Source organism: Nuphar pumila, chromosome 6 (assembly GCF_984573655.1).
Source record: "Nuphar pumila chromosome 6, dmNupPumi1.hap1.1, whole genome shotgun sequence".
Lineage (NCBI taxonomy): Eukaryota > Viridiplantae > Streptophyta > Magnoliopsida > Nymphaeales > Nymphaeaceae > Nuphar > Nuphar pumila.
Window position 1 is genome coordinate 25,707,185 of NC_143254.1, and position 16,829 is coordinate 25,724,013.

Sequence of the window (16,829 nt, forward strand, 5' to 3'; positions counted from 1 at the left end):
ATGACATCATTATCACTGGGAGTGATGATGCACATATTGCCTTGGTCAAGTCTTTACTTATGGCCAAATTCAAGATGAAGGACTTAGGCCCATTGCGATACTTCTTGGGAGTTGAAGTCGATAGACAAGATGATCGACTCACTCTAAGTCAACACAAGTATACTCTTGACATTCTTCACACCACTGGTATGATTAATTGTAAACCTCTCAGCACCCCATCTGTCTTAAATCATAAGTTTAGTGCAAAAGAAGGCAAATTATATCATGATTCCACTTTATATCGCCGCATTGTTGGTATGTTGCAATATCTTACATTTACAAGACTTGACATTGCTTATACTGTAAATCAAGCATCTCAGTTTATGCATGCTCCCACTGATTGTCATATGGAATGTATTAAGCGTATTCTCAGATATCTGAAAGGGACTATTGGAGATGGATTGCTCTATCACAAAGATGAAAGCTTCACTACAGGACACCGTTTACTTACATATTGTGATGCAGATTGGGGTGGGGACCCTGATGAGCGTAGGTCAGTTTCAGGATATTGTGTTTTTATTGGCCCAAATATTGTCACTTGGAGTAGTAAGAAACAAAAGGCCATTGCTAAATCCAGCACTGAGGCAGAGTACAGGGCAATGGCAGCAGGGACAACTGATGTCACTTGGGTACGGCATCTTCTTCAAGAGTTGAATGAACCTATCTCTTCCTCTCTGCTTTTATGTGATAATCAAAGTGCCATTAATATTTATTTTAACCCTATTCATCATTGTCGCACGAAGCACATTGAGATTGATCAGCATTTTGTTAGACAAAAGATTGAAACAGAAGAAATTGAGGCTTCGTATGTCAGATCAGAAGACCAAGTAGCAGACATCTTCACCAAAGGATTGGTTAGTCATCAATTTTGGTTACTTAAGGGCAAGTTGAGCATGATTGAAGATCATCCTCAACTTGAGGGAGGCTGTTAAATATGTATATGTAAATGAATATATTTCTGTACTGTATTGTACCACTTGTACAACATACTATACTGTATTGTACTGTATTGTACAACATACTGTACTGTATTGTACTATTGTACTGTATTGTACCACTCGTACAACATATAAATATCAATGGAAAGGGGAGAAGACATCATTGCCGCCCAACATTTTTTTTCTCTCTTCCCTCTTACCTCTCTCTCTATCTCTTGCTACGATAGTAAGGTGACTCCCACATCTGATTTCTCACAATTACAAGTATGCCACCGCCTAAAGGCGCGTGCCTTAGGCGGTGTTATGGATTGGATCAAGATCTGATCCAATCCAAATGTGTCTTCTTAACAGCCCCCCTCAAGTTGGGCATGGGGATGAATCATGCACAACTTGTTCTTCAAAGTCCAGAAGTGCTCGCCTGTAAGTCCTTTAGTAAACAAGTCCGCCACCTGTTGTGATGTAGGAATATATGTTGGAGAAATGACCCCGTCTTCAACCTTTTGACGAATGAAATGTTGATCAATCTCTATGTGCTTGGTACGACTGTGAGAGATGGGATTGAAAGCCATTTTAATAGCACTCTGATTATCACAAAGGAAGGAGGAGCTGGCAATGGGAAGTAAGAGTTCTCCAAGGAGGTGTCGTAACCATGCAACTTCAGCAGTGCCGGCAGCCATGGCTCTATATTCTGCTTTTGTGCTTGACTTGCAAATGGCCCGTTGTCTTTTGCTACTCCAACAGACGAGATTGGAGTCAAGAAAAACACAATAACCCGAAACAGACTGTCTCTCATCTGGATCACCCCCCCAGTCAGCATCAGTATAGGTATAAAGATGATGTCCATCCAAGACATTTGAGGACCTTGTGTAAACGAGGCCATCTCCAATAGTAGCTTTGAGATAGCGTAAAATCCGCTTAACTGCTTCCATATGCTCTTCTGTGGGAGCATGCATGAATTGAGAGACCTGGTTCACTGCATATACTATGTCAGGACGGGTAAAAGTGAGGTATTGCAACATGCCAACAATACTTCGATAAAACCGAGGATTAGGATATGCATCACTTCCATCAAGAGCACGCAACTTGGAGTTAAGAACACTGGGAGTATTTATGGGTTTGCACTGCGACATCCCTGCCTTGTTTAATATGTCAAGAGCATACTTATGTTGAGTGAGAGTCATCTCATTATCTTTTCTATCAAGTTCAACCCCCAAGAAGTATCGTAGCTCGCCAAGATCTTTCATTTTAAAAGCCTCTTGTAGGACCTCTTTAACATGAGCGATATGAGAGGAAGAGTTTCCCGTGAGTACTATATCATCCACATATATGAGAAGCCAAGTTACAGTTTCACCTGACCGATATAAGAATAAAGAATGATCAAGAGCGCTTCGAGTGAAACCAGCCTGCTGAATATGGAGAGAGAACCTGTCAAACCATGATCTAGATGCTTGTTTGAGCCCATATAATGACTTCTGTAGTTTGCAAACCCATTGAGTAGGATCACTTGATGCATACCCTGGAGGTTGCTCCATATATACTTCTTCTTTCAAATAGCCATGAAGAAATGCATTCTTCACATCCAACTGATATAAAGGCCATCCATGTGACACTGCCAGTGAAAGAATAACTCGTATTGTCCCCATCTTGACAACTGGACTGAAAGTTTCATCATAATCCTCACCATACTGTTGAGTGAATCCTCTGGCAACAAGACGGGCTTTGTATCGATCAACACTGCCATCGGGTTTATATTTAATCTTATAAACCCATTTGGAACTCACTACATTTTTCCCGTCTGGTCGAGGAACAAGAGCCCAAGTTTGACATTCATGCAAGGCAGACATCTCCTCATTCATGGCATCAATCCAACGTCTATCTTGAGAGGCTTGATCATAACTCTTGGGCTCCTCATTTTTGTTCACCTCTGTCATAAAGATCTGAAAATCTAAAGAAAAATTGTCATAGCTGACCCACCTGTCAATTGGATGTCTCACCCGTTCTGATCTGCGTGGAAGAACATCGGTTGTGTCTGAAGCACGGATAGAGGGAAGCCTTCTACTATAAGTCATCCCTGAAAAATAACCAGATGGTCGAGGATCACATGTGGATGGTTCTGAATCAACTTGGGATGAGGCAAAGGAAGTGTCATGACATATTGGAGCCGAAGATTGATGTGGATCACCCTGTGGAGATAAGATCTCAGCACTTAGCCATGGATCATAAGACTGAGGATCAGCATTGGATTCCACAAGTGTGTCTGTCGAGTCCTTGAATCTGAGTTCATCAAAAACAACATGACGGGAAATGTGTACACGCCCAGTTTTGGGATTGTAACATCTATACCCTTTATAACTGTCAGAATAACCAATAAATCTGCACATAATAGCCCTATCCTGAAATTTGTTTCGTAAAGAGACATCAACATGAACATAACAAATACACCCAAAAACCCGCAGCACATTGTAATCAGGGTGTTCATGATGTAAAAGGAAATATGGAGAGTTTCCTTCAAGTAATGACAATGGCAAACGATTGATGATATATACGGCAGTATGGAAAGCTTCAGTCCAAAGAGTCATGGGGATGCCAGTATTATGTAACATGCTTAATGCAGATTCAACTATATGTCTGTGTTTTCTCTCTGCTATGCCATTTTGTTGAGGTGTATGTGGACAGGAAATCTGTCTAGTGATCCCATGATTTAGTAAGTACTCAGTAAATTCTTTTGAGATAAATTCTCCCCCACCATCACATTGGAAATGCACAATATTAGAGGAGTATTTGTTGCGGACTAAGGCATGAAATTGAGTAAACAAGTGAAACACTTCGGATTTATGCTTCATAAAATAAATCCAAGTGTATCGAGAGTAAGAATCAATAAAAACAACATAATATTTGCTCCTAGAAGAAGAAGAAAGAGGAGCTGGTCCCCAAACATCAGAATATATTGTCTCAAATAATTTGGAAGCTCGTTTATTTATCAACTGAAAAGGCAAGGCATGGCTCTTACAAATATGACAATTAGAGCACATGTCTAACTCATTGGCAGGACTCAGACTGGACTTGGGGATGAACCCATTCTTAACAAGATCACGAATAAAAGAATGACTGCAATGACCTAAACGGCCATGCCAAATGAATGACCTATCATACTCTGTTAAAGCAACAGGATGAGGACTAGGAGAAAACGGAACAGAGACACTTGACGAAGACACTGTTGGAGCTTCCTCAAGAACGTACATGTTGCCCTTGCGAACACCCTCAGCGAATGTCTTCTTGGTTCGAGCATCCTTGACATAAACAAAAGATGGAGTAAATTCAACAGAGGAATTAGAATCATCAATAAGCTTAGAGACAGAAATAATATTTTTCTTGATATTTGGAACAACTAGAACATTTTTCAAGGGTAAAGAACAGTGAGACAAAGACACTTGTGCATTTCCAATGTGGGATATCTTATGATGGGATCCATCTCCTGTAACAACTGAGCCTTGAGCTAAATAAGGGAGAGCACTAGAAAGTTTACCTGCATTATCAGTCACATTAGTTGCTGCACCAGAGTCCACATACCAAGTTCCTTCCTCATTCTGTTTAAAATTGATCTTGGACATAGCAGTCATAAGAATTTGTTGCACATCTGGAGGAATATGGTTGCCTGGCACATGTGAACTCGTCTGCGTGTTATCGCGTCGAACCCCTTTGCCTTTGTTCTGCGGATTGTGCCAACACTCAGACTTTACGTGTCCCTTTTTGTTACAATAAAAACAAGTAGGGATCCTCCGTGGGATATTGCCCTGTGTGGTAGCTGAAATGAAATGGGGATCTTCGAAACACGTGCTTTGATTAACAAGAGCAAGTGTCAAGAATGACACTAAAGCACAACCCTTAAAAAGGGTATAACTGGAAACAAAATAAAAATAAAAATGTATTCTTTATTGATATGAAAAACCAATTGCTTAAGAAGCATTGGGGTAAAATACAAGAGGGGCTGCACCCCTTTATATACACAGCTGAAAGAGGACTCAATAGAGCTGTTGGGCACAGTCCAACAGCTCTATTTAGAGCTGTTGGAATGTGTCAGTCCAACAGCTCTATTGCTAGTCAAGTCTGGACAAGACTTGACTAGCAACAGTCATTCTAGTTCAAACTGAACTAGATGACATAAAGACAAAAAAATAAAAATAAAGGAAAAAAAATACAGAAAAGAAAGAAATTAAAAATGTATTTATATATATATATAATAATATAATATTATTATATATACATATATGTACAGTTTTACATTTTAACACTCCCCCTCAAACTTACGGTACAATGAGCGAAAGTTTGTCTAAGAGAAAGTGAAATCGGGGAGCAGCGAGAGGCTTTGTAAAGAAGTCTGCTAACTGATATTCTGAAGTGACATATGGCAGATCAATTATCCCGTGTAGATATTCCTCTCTGACGTAGTGACAATCCATTTCGATGTGTTTGGTGCGTTCGTGGAATGTTCTGTTACTGGCAATGTAGATCGCATTTTTGTTGTCACAACACATTTGTGAAGCCTTTGTTGCTTCAACTCCCATGTCAGCAAGCAGTCGTCGGAGCCAAACTACTTCCATGGTCGTGGTTGCCATGGCTCTGTATTCAGCTTCGGTGGATGAGAGAGATACCTTCTGCTGCTTTTTACACCTCCACGAGATTAATGATTCCCCTAAAAAGACACAAAAGCCAGTGGTTGAGTGTCTGTTATTGGGATCACCTCCCCAATCAGCATCAGTATATGCAATTAAATCAAGAGAAGAGGAGGAAGATAAGAAAAGTCCTCGTGAAAGAGAGGACTTGATGTATCTGATAATACGCATGACTGCTCCCATATGAACAGAAGTAGGAGCATGTTGAAATTGACTTGCTGTATGAACAACATGTGCTATATCTGGTCTGGTAATGGATAGATAGGAAAGTGCCCCGACAAGCTGTCTGTAAGGAGTAGGGTCTGCAAGAAGTTCTCCATCATCAATCTTCATTTTAACATTAACAACTTCTGGAGTGTCAACTTTCTTATCATCAGTAATACCAGACCTGAAAACAATATCAAAAGCAAATTTAGTCTGAGATAATAAATATCCTCTAGGAGAATAAGCAACTTCAATGCCTAAAAAATATCTCAACAAGCCCAAATCAGTCATTTCAAAATGAGATTTAAGAAGTGTTTTGATTGTTTTAACTCCCTGTTTATCGCTTCCGATGATGATCATATCATCCACATAGAGAAGAAGCACAATGATCCCTGCATCAGAATTCTTAATAAACAAAGCAGTGTCAGTTAAACATAATTGAAAACCAATATCAATCATAACACGACTAAACCTATCATACCAAGCTTTTGGTGATTGTTTAAGTCCATAAAGAGCTTTTTCTAAGCGAAGGACTTTACCCTTAGGAATACTTAGACCAGGAGGGGGTTCCATATATACTTCTTCAACTAGCTTTCCATTTAAAAAAGCATTTTTGACATCCATTTGAAAAATAGACCATTTTTTGATAGAAGCTAAGGCAATTAAGGTTCGGACAATAGTCATACGAGCCACCGGAGCAAAGGTTTCTTCATAATCAATCCCATATTCTTGGGCATAACCTTTGGCTACTAAACGGGCTTTATATCTTTCAAGAGTACCATCACTCTTGGTTTTAATTTTATAAACCCATCGACATCCTATAGTTTTCTTCCCTGGAGGAAGATCTTGAATATTCCATGTAGAAGCCTTTTCAAGTGCATCTAATTCAGCTTTCATGGCTTCTATCCATTTGATATCATTTTTTGCTTGAAAATATGTGGATGGTTCTTCATATGAGTGAATTAATGCAATAACTGCCCTATATGTGGGTGAGAAAGACTCGTATGATACAAACTTTTCTGGAGGCCTCGAGATTCAGGATGATTGTCTAGTTGGAATGTTAGAATATTTCTCAAGTGCACATGGAGTATTAGACTCTTGTCGCCTGGAATATTGAATACTAGTATCTCTATGAACTTCTTCATTTTCAACATTAAGATCAATAATTCTTTGATCATCATCAAAGTTACAATCAAGGTCATATTCATCAGATGTTGATGTTAGATCTAGCAAAAAGGAGTACTCAGTGACGTCTTTTAATTTTCTAAAATCAAAGAAGCTCTCCTTTTCAAGAAAGGAAACATTTCTAGACACATATAGTTTATTATTTTTGAAGTCAAAACATCTATAACCTTTCTGGTTTTCAGCATATCCTAAAAAGGCACAGAGAATCGCACGAGGGGAAAGTTTATCATTTTTGTCAGTAAATATGAAACATTTGCACCCAAATATTCTTAATCTAGAGTAGTCTGGAGAAATGTTCATTAGTTTTTCAATGGGAGTGATATTTTGTAACGAAGAAGATGGCATCCTATTAATGAGATAGGTGGCAGTTAAGGCAGCTTCTGCCCAAAAGTCTTTAGGGACTTGATTTGCTATTAATAAAGTTCTAGTGGTTTCTATAATATGGCGATGTTTTCGTTCTGCCAGTCCATTTTGTTGAGGTGTATAAGGACAAGATCTTTGATGTGTGATGCCATGCAATTTAAGATAATTTTGAAAATCTGTGGATAAAAACTCTCCCCCTGAATCTGTGCGAAAAATAGTAATATCATTTTGAAATTTGTTTTTAACCATATTATGAAAAGTTTGAAAGTATGAAAATACTTCAGACTTATGTTTGAGAAAGTACATCCACGTATGTCGGGAGAAATCATCGACAAAAATAACATAGTAAACAAATCCTCCTTTAGAAATTACTGGTGCAGGACCCCAAACATCCGAGTGTATTAATTCAAGTGGTCTTGAAGAGAAAAAGGTTCTGTTCTGAAATGGTAATCTTTTCATTTTGCCGAGAATACAATCTTTACAATCAAATGATTCAGAGTTACAAAATTTTCCTAGATTTGGAAAATGTTGGATTTTGGCTATATGTGGGTGACCAAGTCTCTTATGCCACAGTTCCAACTCTATTTTTTTGAATATTATAACAAAAAGCTTTCTTCGGCATTTCCAAAAAATCCATGTAATAGAGTCCTCCTTCTCTATGGCCTTCCCCAATCAGCTTGCCTGACTGGCGATCCTGTACCCAACAACCATGAGAAGAAAAAGAAATATTACACCCATAATCAGAAATTTGAGATACAGATAAAAGATTTAAATTTAATTTGGGAACATGTCTAATTTCTGGAATAAAAAAATTTTTTGTTTTATAAATTTTTTCAAAATTTCCTATTCCTTCTATTTCAAGAGAAGTCCCATCAGCAGTAAAGACCTTTGACACACTTGTTTTATTTTTAACACATTTGGATAGACTTTGATTATTTGGGGTCATATGAAAAGATGCACCAGAGTCAAGAAGCCAAGAAATTTTACCTAAATCAGAAAAAGATGAGGCTGCTGCGCCGGTTGAAGCTTCAGATGAGGAAGAGGCACCTTTGATGAGAGGCTGAAGAATCTCCATTAGTTGGGTCAGGGAAACTGGTGCATCCTGATCTTTAGGCTCCGATCCAGCAATTGCAGCTCTTTTTTCTCTCAGCTCCTTAAGTTTGGGACATTGTGGCCTGTAGTGTCCCGGTTCATGACAGTGATGACAAATAACTTTCTTCTTATCATAGTCACCATTTTGTCGGTTAAAGTGAGGAGGCCTATATGATCGAACATGATTCCCTGGTCTAGACACGGCTAAAACGGAATCATCTTCAATTTTTAAAGAACCTTTCCGGAGACGATTTTCTTCCATTGTTAACTCTTCAATAGTTTCAACAATAGAAGGAATTTTTCCCCGGTGAAGTAGGGCCGATTTAGTGGTTTCAAATTCCGGCCTTAATCCAGTGATAAACTGGTAAAAATGTTCAACATCGAGTTGTTTCTGACGAAGCTCGATGTCTTCGGCACAATGCCACTTTGGTTCTAAAAGGGAAAGTTCTTCCCAAAGTTCGGACAACCCATTGTAATATTCACGAATAGTTTTGTCTCCTTGTGTCATCATTCGAACTTTTTCTTGGAGGTTGCACACGTGTGCAATATCTTTAAGGGAATACATATTCTTAAGGTATTCCCATGCCTTATCGGCATGATCAAATTTGGCAAGACTTGAGCATTTTTTAATGTCAACGCTATTGATAAGCCATGACATTATCTTCGCATGAGATATTCTCCATTCTTTCCATTTCTTTTCGTATGAGGCAATAGCCTTGATTTTCTCTTCTTCCGATAGAGGGACCTCTTTATCTCCCTCCTTTTTAGTAAGAGATAGCTTAGGTTCCGAATCGGAACCATCCACAATCCCCCATAAGCCTTTTCCCCATATATGGTGCTTCATGATTGAAGCCCATGTTACATAGTTCGTATCGCTTAGTTTCATAGGCATGATGGTGACTTTATCATTGTCATCCATCGATTACAAGGAGAGAAAGAATAGGGATAGAAGAGAAACAAGAAGGAAAATGAGAAAGAAAGAAAAAAAACAATACAACAAGATGTGAAATCTTCTCCAATGAAGTGATAAAACACTTCTCTTCAAGTGGCGAACACTTTTGCAAACGGGCACGGAAACCGAGGCAGCTTTTCCTCAAGATTTAGTACTTTCGCGGCTCTGATACCATGAAATGAAATGGGGATCTTCGAAACACGTGCTTTGATTAACAAGAGCAAGTGTCAAGAATGACACTAAAGCACAACCCTTAAAAAGGGTATAACTGGAAACAAAATAAAAATAAAAATGTATTCTTTATTGATATGAAAAACCAATTGCTTAAGAAGCATTGGGGTAAAATACAAGAGGGGCTGCACCCCTTTATATACACAGCTGAAAGAGGACTCAATAGAGCTGTTGGGCACAGTCCAACAGCTCTATTTAGAGCTGTTGGAATGTGTCAGTCCAACAGCTCTATTAAGAGCTGTTGGACTGTGTCAGTCCAACAGCTCTATTGCTAGTCAAGTCTGGACAGGACTTGACTAGCAACAGTCATTCTAGTTCAAACTGAACTAGATGACATAAAGACAAAAAAATAAAAATAAAGGAAAAAAAATACAGAAAAGAAAGAAATTAAAAATGTATTTATATATATAATAATATAATATTATTATATATACATATATGTACAGTTTTACATTTTAACAGTAGCCTGAGGAGTAGGAAGGATTCCTCTTCCCGTCCCTGGTTGCACATGGAACCCTCTAGCACGATTCCCTGGATGAGAATAAGTGTTTGTAACAAGAACATTGTGTTGACCATGCGGCAATAAGTCCTGACGTTGCAATCGGCTGGCTTCATGTTGAAGCAGTTTTGCCTTGAGATCTTCAAATGAGGGAAGGGAAGGCAACACCTCTAAAGCAGTACAGAAGACATCGAAATCAGGTCCCAACCCACTTAGGACTTGTTGAACTTTGTCTTTATCGTTAATAGGGTGTCCCACAATGGCCAGCTGATCGCTAATATTCTTCAGTTCAGTCATAAACTCCAAAACTGATCTAGTACCACGCTTGCAATCTTGAAATTGCCTCTTAAGTTGAAGAAATCGGGCTTCAGAAATTTGGGAATATGTTGTGGCTAAGGCCTGCCACAACTCCATTGTGAGATCATCATCAATCCCTGCGAGCACTTCATCTGAAAGGGTTGATGTAATATAAGCAACAAGAGCTTGATCACGTGCCGTCCATGTATCATAATCCGGATTAGGCTCAGTTAATGTGCTTTCAACTTCCCCGGCAGCATTCTTCACATCAGTCACATTGAACTCAGGTGGTGCAGGAAGAGAGCCATCAATGTGGCCATAAAGCCGATGACTCTTGATAAAGGGGATGATTTGACGTTTCCACGTCAAATAATTGGTTTGATTGAGTTTTTGAGAGATAAGTTGAGAAAGAAAGCTGGAAGAGAGGGCAGCCATAGAGGGATTTAAGATAAAATCAGACGAATTTGGGATTTAGGGCAAAATTAGGGCAAAATTTGAGAAAATTAGGGGCGGATTGAAAATTAGGGCAGAAATTAGGGCACAGTAGAGACAAAAACAGATGGTGTTTTCGGAGTAAAAGGAGATCTTCACGGTAAGAAAGAAGAAGAGGAGAAATAGGGTTATTTGGGAGAAAGAGGGATTCACGGCAAGAAGGAGAGAGGTTTAGGGATTTTGGGAGAGAGGAACTTACGATCAAGAGAGAGATCCCGCACGATATGTCTTCAGCCCGAACCTGGCTCTGATACCATGTAAGATTTTGATATATGTGTGCTGTAACAAAAGAGAGAGATAGAGAGGGAAATAGGAAAACCTGAGAGAGAGGAGAGATAAAGTAGTGGCACAAAATACTTCTCCCCCTTTGTATCATTCTATTTATACTCAAAATGTACATTTTACAAAATACATAATAAAAAAGAATGTAATTACAAGTATGCCACCGCCTAAAGGCGCGTGCCTTAGGCGGTGTTATGGATTGGATCAAGATCTGATCCAATCCAAATGTGTCTTCTTAACAATAATCTCATTCCAAAAGAAAGCCTTAATGGGGATGAGAGCAGTCATAAATGTTCTAGTTGTCTTTCATGAAAGAGTCATGTATTGCCTTTCCATTCCATTAATAAGAGAGCTTCAAAACCTTTTGAGCTTATTTGTTCTGATGTGTGGGGACCCACCCTAATTGTCTCTGGGTCTGGAAGCAGATATTATTTAATCTTTGTTGATAGTTATTCTCGATACACTTGGATATATTTCATTAAAAATAAGTCAGAAGTCTTTTCTTTGTTTCAAAATTTTCTTTCCTCGGTCAAAAATCAATTTTCTGAGTCCATTCAATTTTTCCAATGTGATGGAGGTGGGGAATTCTCATCCCATGATTTTATTTCTTTTCTTCGAAATAACAGAATAGAAAGAAGGGTGTCCTGCCCTCACACTCCTCAACAAAATGGGATTGTTGAACGAAAACATAAACATATTGTTGAAAGTGCCATGAGTATGCTTCATGACAGTAATCCTCCCATCAACCTATGGACAAAAGCTTATCATTCTGCCGTGCATGTGATAAATAGATTGCTCATGGTCGTTCTGGAAAATAAGTCTCCTTATCACCGTCTCTTTGGAGCTCATCCTAGTTATCATGATCTGCGTGTTTTTGTATGTGTTTGCTATGTGCATATTGATCAGTCCCTGAAAAACAAGTTTCAGGACAAGGCCCAAAAGTGTAGGTTTGTGGGGATACGCAGATGACTACAAAGGATATAGGTGTTATGATCCCACCAACAAACGTATCAGAATCTCAAGAAATGTTGTCTTTGATGAACAAAATTTTGATGACAAAGCTGATGCAACGAATATACCAACTGAAGTTTACTATCCTTGGTTAAGTTCAGAACTTTTTGCTGGCTCCAATGAAGCATGTTCATCAGATTGCGTGCAGCAAGAAGAAGAGATGTTTGAGAATACTGAGACGTCGGGGCCACAAAATTCAGAGAAAGTACCGGGCAAATACAAAGGCATTGTCTATTCTAGACAGAGATCGCCAACATCAAGCCATTCAGATCATGTCTCAGTCAGCAATCCGACTCCTTCTCATACTCTTGAGGTCAGAAAATCAAACCGCATACGACATCTCATTGACAGGTGGGTTAGCTATAACAACTTCTCCTTGGATCTTCAACTCTTTTTAACTGCTCTCAATAAGGAAGATGAGCCCACTATGTACTACCAGGCAACCACTTCTACCAATTGGGTAGAAGCCATGAATGATGAAATGCAAGCCTTGCATGAATATGGAACCTGGGAAGTTTTTCCCAGACCACCTGACAAAAATGTTGTCGGATGTAAATGGGTCTACAAGATAAAGTATAAGCCAGATGGAATCATTGAATGATATAAGACAAGGCTCGTGGCAAAAGAATTCACTTAAGAAGCAGGGTAAGACTATATGATGAGACTTTTAGTCCGTCTGTAAGAATGGGAACAATTCGAATTATTATTTCTCTGGCTGTTGAATATGGATGAAAGTTGAGTCAGCTTGATGTAAAAAATGTTTTCTTGCATGAGGACTTGAAGGAGGAAGTGTACATGGAGCAACCCTCTAGATATCAAGAACAAAATTGTAAAACTCATGTGTGCAGGTTAAAAAGAGCTATCTATGGTCTGAAGCAAGCATCTCGCTCTTGGTTTGATAGCTTTTCGTTAGAGATTCAGAAACATGGATTTTCACGTTCCATGCTGGACCACTCATTGTTTATTTTCAGAAGTCAGACTGTGACCACTCTGTTATTAATTTATGTCGATGATATTGTTATCACAGGAAACTCTGCGGCCCACATCCAAGAAGTAAAAGACTTACTAGGTCAGAGGTTCAAAATGAAAGATCTTGGAGCTCTATGCTATTTTCTTGGTGTAGAAGTTGATAATCAGGCTCATGGCTTGACACTCACTCAGCACAAGTACACCGTAGATGTTCTCAGCAAGGCAGGCATGAAAGACTGCAAACCTCTGGGAACTTCGAGTGTGCTTCATCAAAAACTTAGCGCTCATGATGGAGATCTGTGTGATGACCCCACCAGGTATCAAAGCATAATAGGAATGTTACAGTACCTCACATTCACTAGACCTGATATTGTTTATTCAGTCAATCAAGTGTCTCAATTTATGCATGCTCCACGTACTGGACATATGGAAGCCGTCAAGAGGATCCTTAGATATCTGAAAGGGACTATTAGGGATGGATTGATATACTCACCACAACCATATGGCAAAGATGAGCACAGACTCACTGTATATTGTGATGCAGACTGGGCAGGAGATCTTGATGAACAAAGATCTACATCAAGATATTGTGCCTTCATTGAAAGAAATTTAGTCTCTTGGAGCAGTAGAAAACAAAAGGCTATCGATAGATCAAGTACTGAGGCTGAGTATAGATCTATGGCTGCTGCTACTGTCGAAGCCACACAAATCAGGCATCTACTAACTGAAGTAGGAGAAAAGATCTCCCACACTATCTTGCTATGTGACAACCAAAGTGCTATAAACATGTCATTCAATCCAGTACATCAGAGTCGTGCTAAGCACATTGAGATCGACCAACACTTTGTGAGACAAAAAGTTGAAGAAAAAGAGATTGAGCCTGAGTTCGTCAATACTGAAAGACAAGTTGCAGACCTATTTACCAAAGGGTTAACAAAGGATCATTTTTGGATGCTTAAAGGCAAGTTGTTCATGGTCCATAACCCTGATCAACTTGAGGGGAGGTGAAAACGGTGAACAGTGTATCGGGTCTGTATCCTGTACCAGACCCGAGTTCATTCATGTATAGGTCCTTTGTATTTTTACTTGTATTTCTACTTTTGCTCCGGGTTCGGATATTACACCAGACCTGACCCGACCCACAATGTAAACTTAAGCATATTAATACAACCATTAGGTCACGATTTCATTGAGAAAATCGTGACAACCGCAATCGCCACTTTGTGTTCTTCTCTCTCTCGCTTTCTCAATACAAGTACAGATGAAAAACTTTCACTGCTTCGGACACGGGGCGGACCAAGTGTCAGACTCGGTCAATGCACTGGGGCCGAGTCCATCCACAATTTGGACTCTGTCAACTTTGACCGAGTCTATTTTTGTCTATTTTTTAGGGCAAAAAATGTATAAAAACTAAAAAAAATCTTTATATATATATTTAAAATAAATAAATAAATAAATAAATAAATAAATAAATAAATTATATATATATATATATATGTATATATAACTGAGTCTTATTATATATATATATATAGCTGTGTCCCCGTGTCCAAAATTTTTGAAATTGCTTCGCACCCGCACCCGCACCCATGTGACATAGGCAATAACAGAACATGTACACAACAATTACGCAGCTCAACCCACACGTTAATGAAGAGAACATCACAATGGATCCAGATCTGAAACATATTGGATATGGATAGGTCCAGATCCATTGACGTCCCTAATCACGTCTCAATATCCTCCCTCAAGTTGTACATGGTTTTTACCATGGACAACTTGTTCTTTAGATACCAAAATCTCTATGGTGTCAGTCAGACCCTTCGTAAATAAATCCATTATTTGGTTTTCTGTTCCTGCGAAATTTGCTTATAATTCTCCATCTTCAATTTTTTGCCTAATGAAATGTTGGTCGATCTCAGTATGCTTTGTTCTACCATGCTGAACCTCATTTAATGATATCCTGATGGCACTTTGATTGTCACAAAACAATACCGAGCATGGGTGTTACCAACTCTCTCTCTCTGTCTCTCTCTCCATGTGTGGGTGTTTGCTTGTGTTCAAGTGCATGCAAGCGTGTGACTTCGTCTTTATTATATAACTTATACAAATTTTTGTTTGACTTTTTGTTTACACGATTAGAGCACCATAACATGCATCATTGTGAATATAAGGGTGAGAATTACATTTTTTCTCTGCTCTTTTCTTCTTTGCAGCAAATCAAGTTGCCCATGTTGAATGTGGACGGTGCCGCACAACCCTCATGTATCCCTATGGCGCACCATCGGTCAAATGTGCAGTTTGTCATTTTATTACAAATGTTGGAGTGAGAGAACTTCTCTGTTATCATCTTATCTGTTTTTTCTGTTTCATCTTCCTGTAATACAACATTAACGCTTTGTTTATATCTGTGTGTGTGTGCGTGCTTGCAATGCAATTTACTGTGATGTTTGCCACTTTTCTGATTTTATCTCTCTGGATCAGATGAGCACTATGCCAGTTCCCATTCCCACACACGGGGCTTATGGACCAATGCCCACACCCATGCCCCCTAGATCAACAGTAAGATCTTAACCTCTCTGTACTTGCACCACTTGTCAAATTGATCATCCTAGCCTGACTTTGATGCACTGTCTTTTTTTTTCAGTCAATATCGCAAACACACAACCAAACAGTTGTTGTTGAGAACCCAATGTCTGTGGATGAAAGCGGCAAACTGGTAAACACTATTTCTAGAGACAATATCTTCATTGGCACCTTTGTTTTCTTGTGGTGCATTAAACATCTCCATTTGGCCTTTACATGTACAGGTAAGCAACGTTGTAGTTGGAGTTACAACAGGGAAAAAGTGACTGGGCAATGCTGGGGTTCTTTTTTCATCCATCTAGCCGGTGCTTGCAGTAAATGTGGTTACTGTGTTTCATGTTATTAGTTGCACGATGTTGATGATGGCTCATTTCAAAAACTAAATCTTTCAGTATACAAAGATGACGAATTATCAGAGGCAGACACTGTTAAATTGCCTTTCACATGGTCAATAGGGAGTGTATTGTCTTTGTAAATGTATTGCCGTGGTTTTCAACCATCTTACAGTAACTGTTTCTGAAAAATTTTAATTCTATGTTAATAAGTGGATTTTGTATGATGTATAATGCTTGCTTTCCGAGAAGTGTTAATCCATGTTCAGATCTGGTGAGACAAGGCTTGGATTGGTACAAGGCCATGTTTTGTCAAGGGCCATCTAGTTCACTAAATCTTCCACTTTCTATGTAATAGCTTGATTGGCCTGGTGAGGGTCCTGGTGTAGCATTGGAATGCATTGATTTGGATCACAGCTGTTTTTTTTTTTCTCTTTTTTTATGACAAAGAACCTGCCTAGGAACAGGGGTCACTTACTGGGTGAGTGCCCTACTCCGCAAAGGACACCCACGTGCAAGCCACTGATATAATTCCAAGGGGAATCGATCGTGGGCAAGATCAGTTTCCACCATTTTTGGAGATCCCAAACTCAAGACTTTTTTTGCCCCCCAACTGCCATCATCCTGTACTTGAAGACATGTTTTAAATATTAACCAAACCATACACCAATTACTCCAAACCCA

General features: G+C 39.0%; 1 protein-coding gene across 1 annotated transcript in view; it reads left to right on the forward strand.

Annotated features, from left to right (window-relative positions):
- The window catches only part of LOC149834417 (protein LOL2-like), a 56,298-nt gene extending 39,922 nt beyond the window's left edge, over nucleotides 1–16,376 (forward strand). The window contains exons 4-7 of the mRNA XM_090011395.1: nucleotides 15,444–15,553; nucleotides 15,712–15,789; nucleotides 15,875–15,946; nucleotides 16,038–16,376. Coding sequence (XP_089867521.1) covers nucleotides 15,444–15,553; nucleotides 15,712–15,789; nucleotides 15,875–15,946; nucleotides 16,038–16,079 — 302 coding nt within the window. The 3' untranslated portion in view covers nucleotides 16,080–16,376. The remainder of the gene's footprint in view (nucleotides 1–15,443; nucleotides 15,554–15,711; nucleotides 15,790–15,874; nucleotides 15,947–16,037) is intronic.
- Nucleotides 16,377–16,829: the final 453 nt, after the last annotated feature.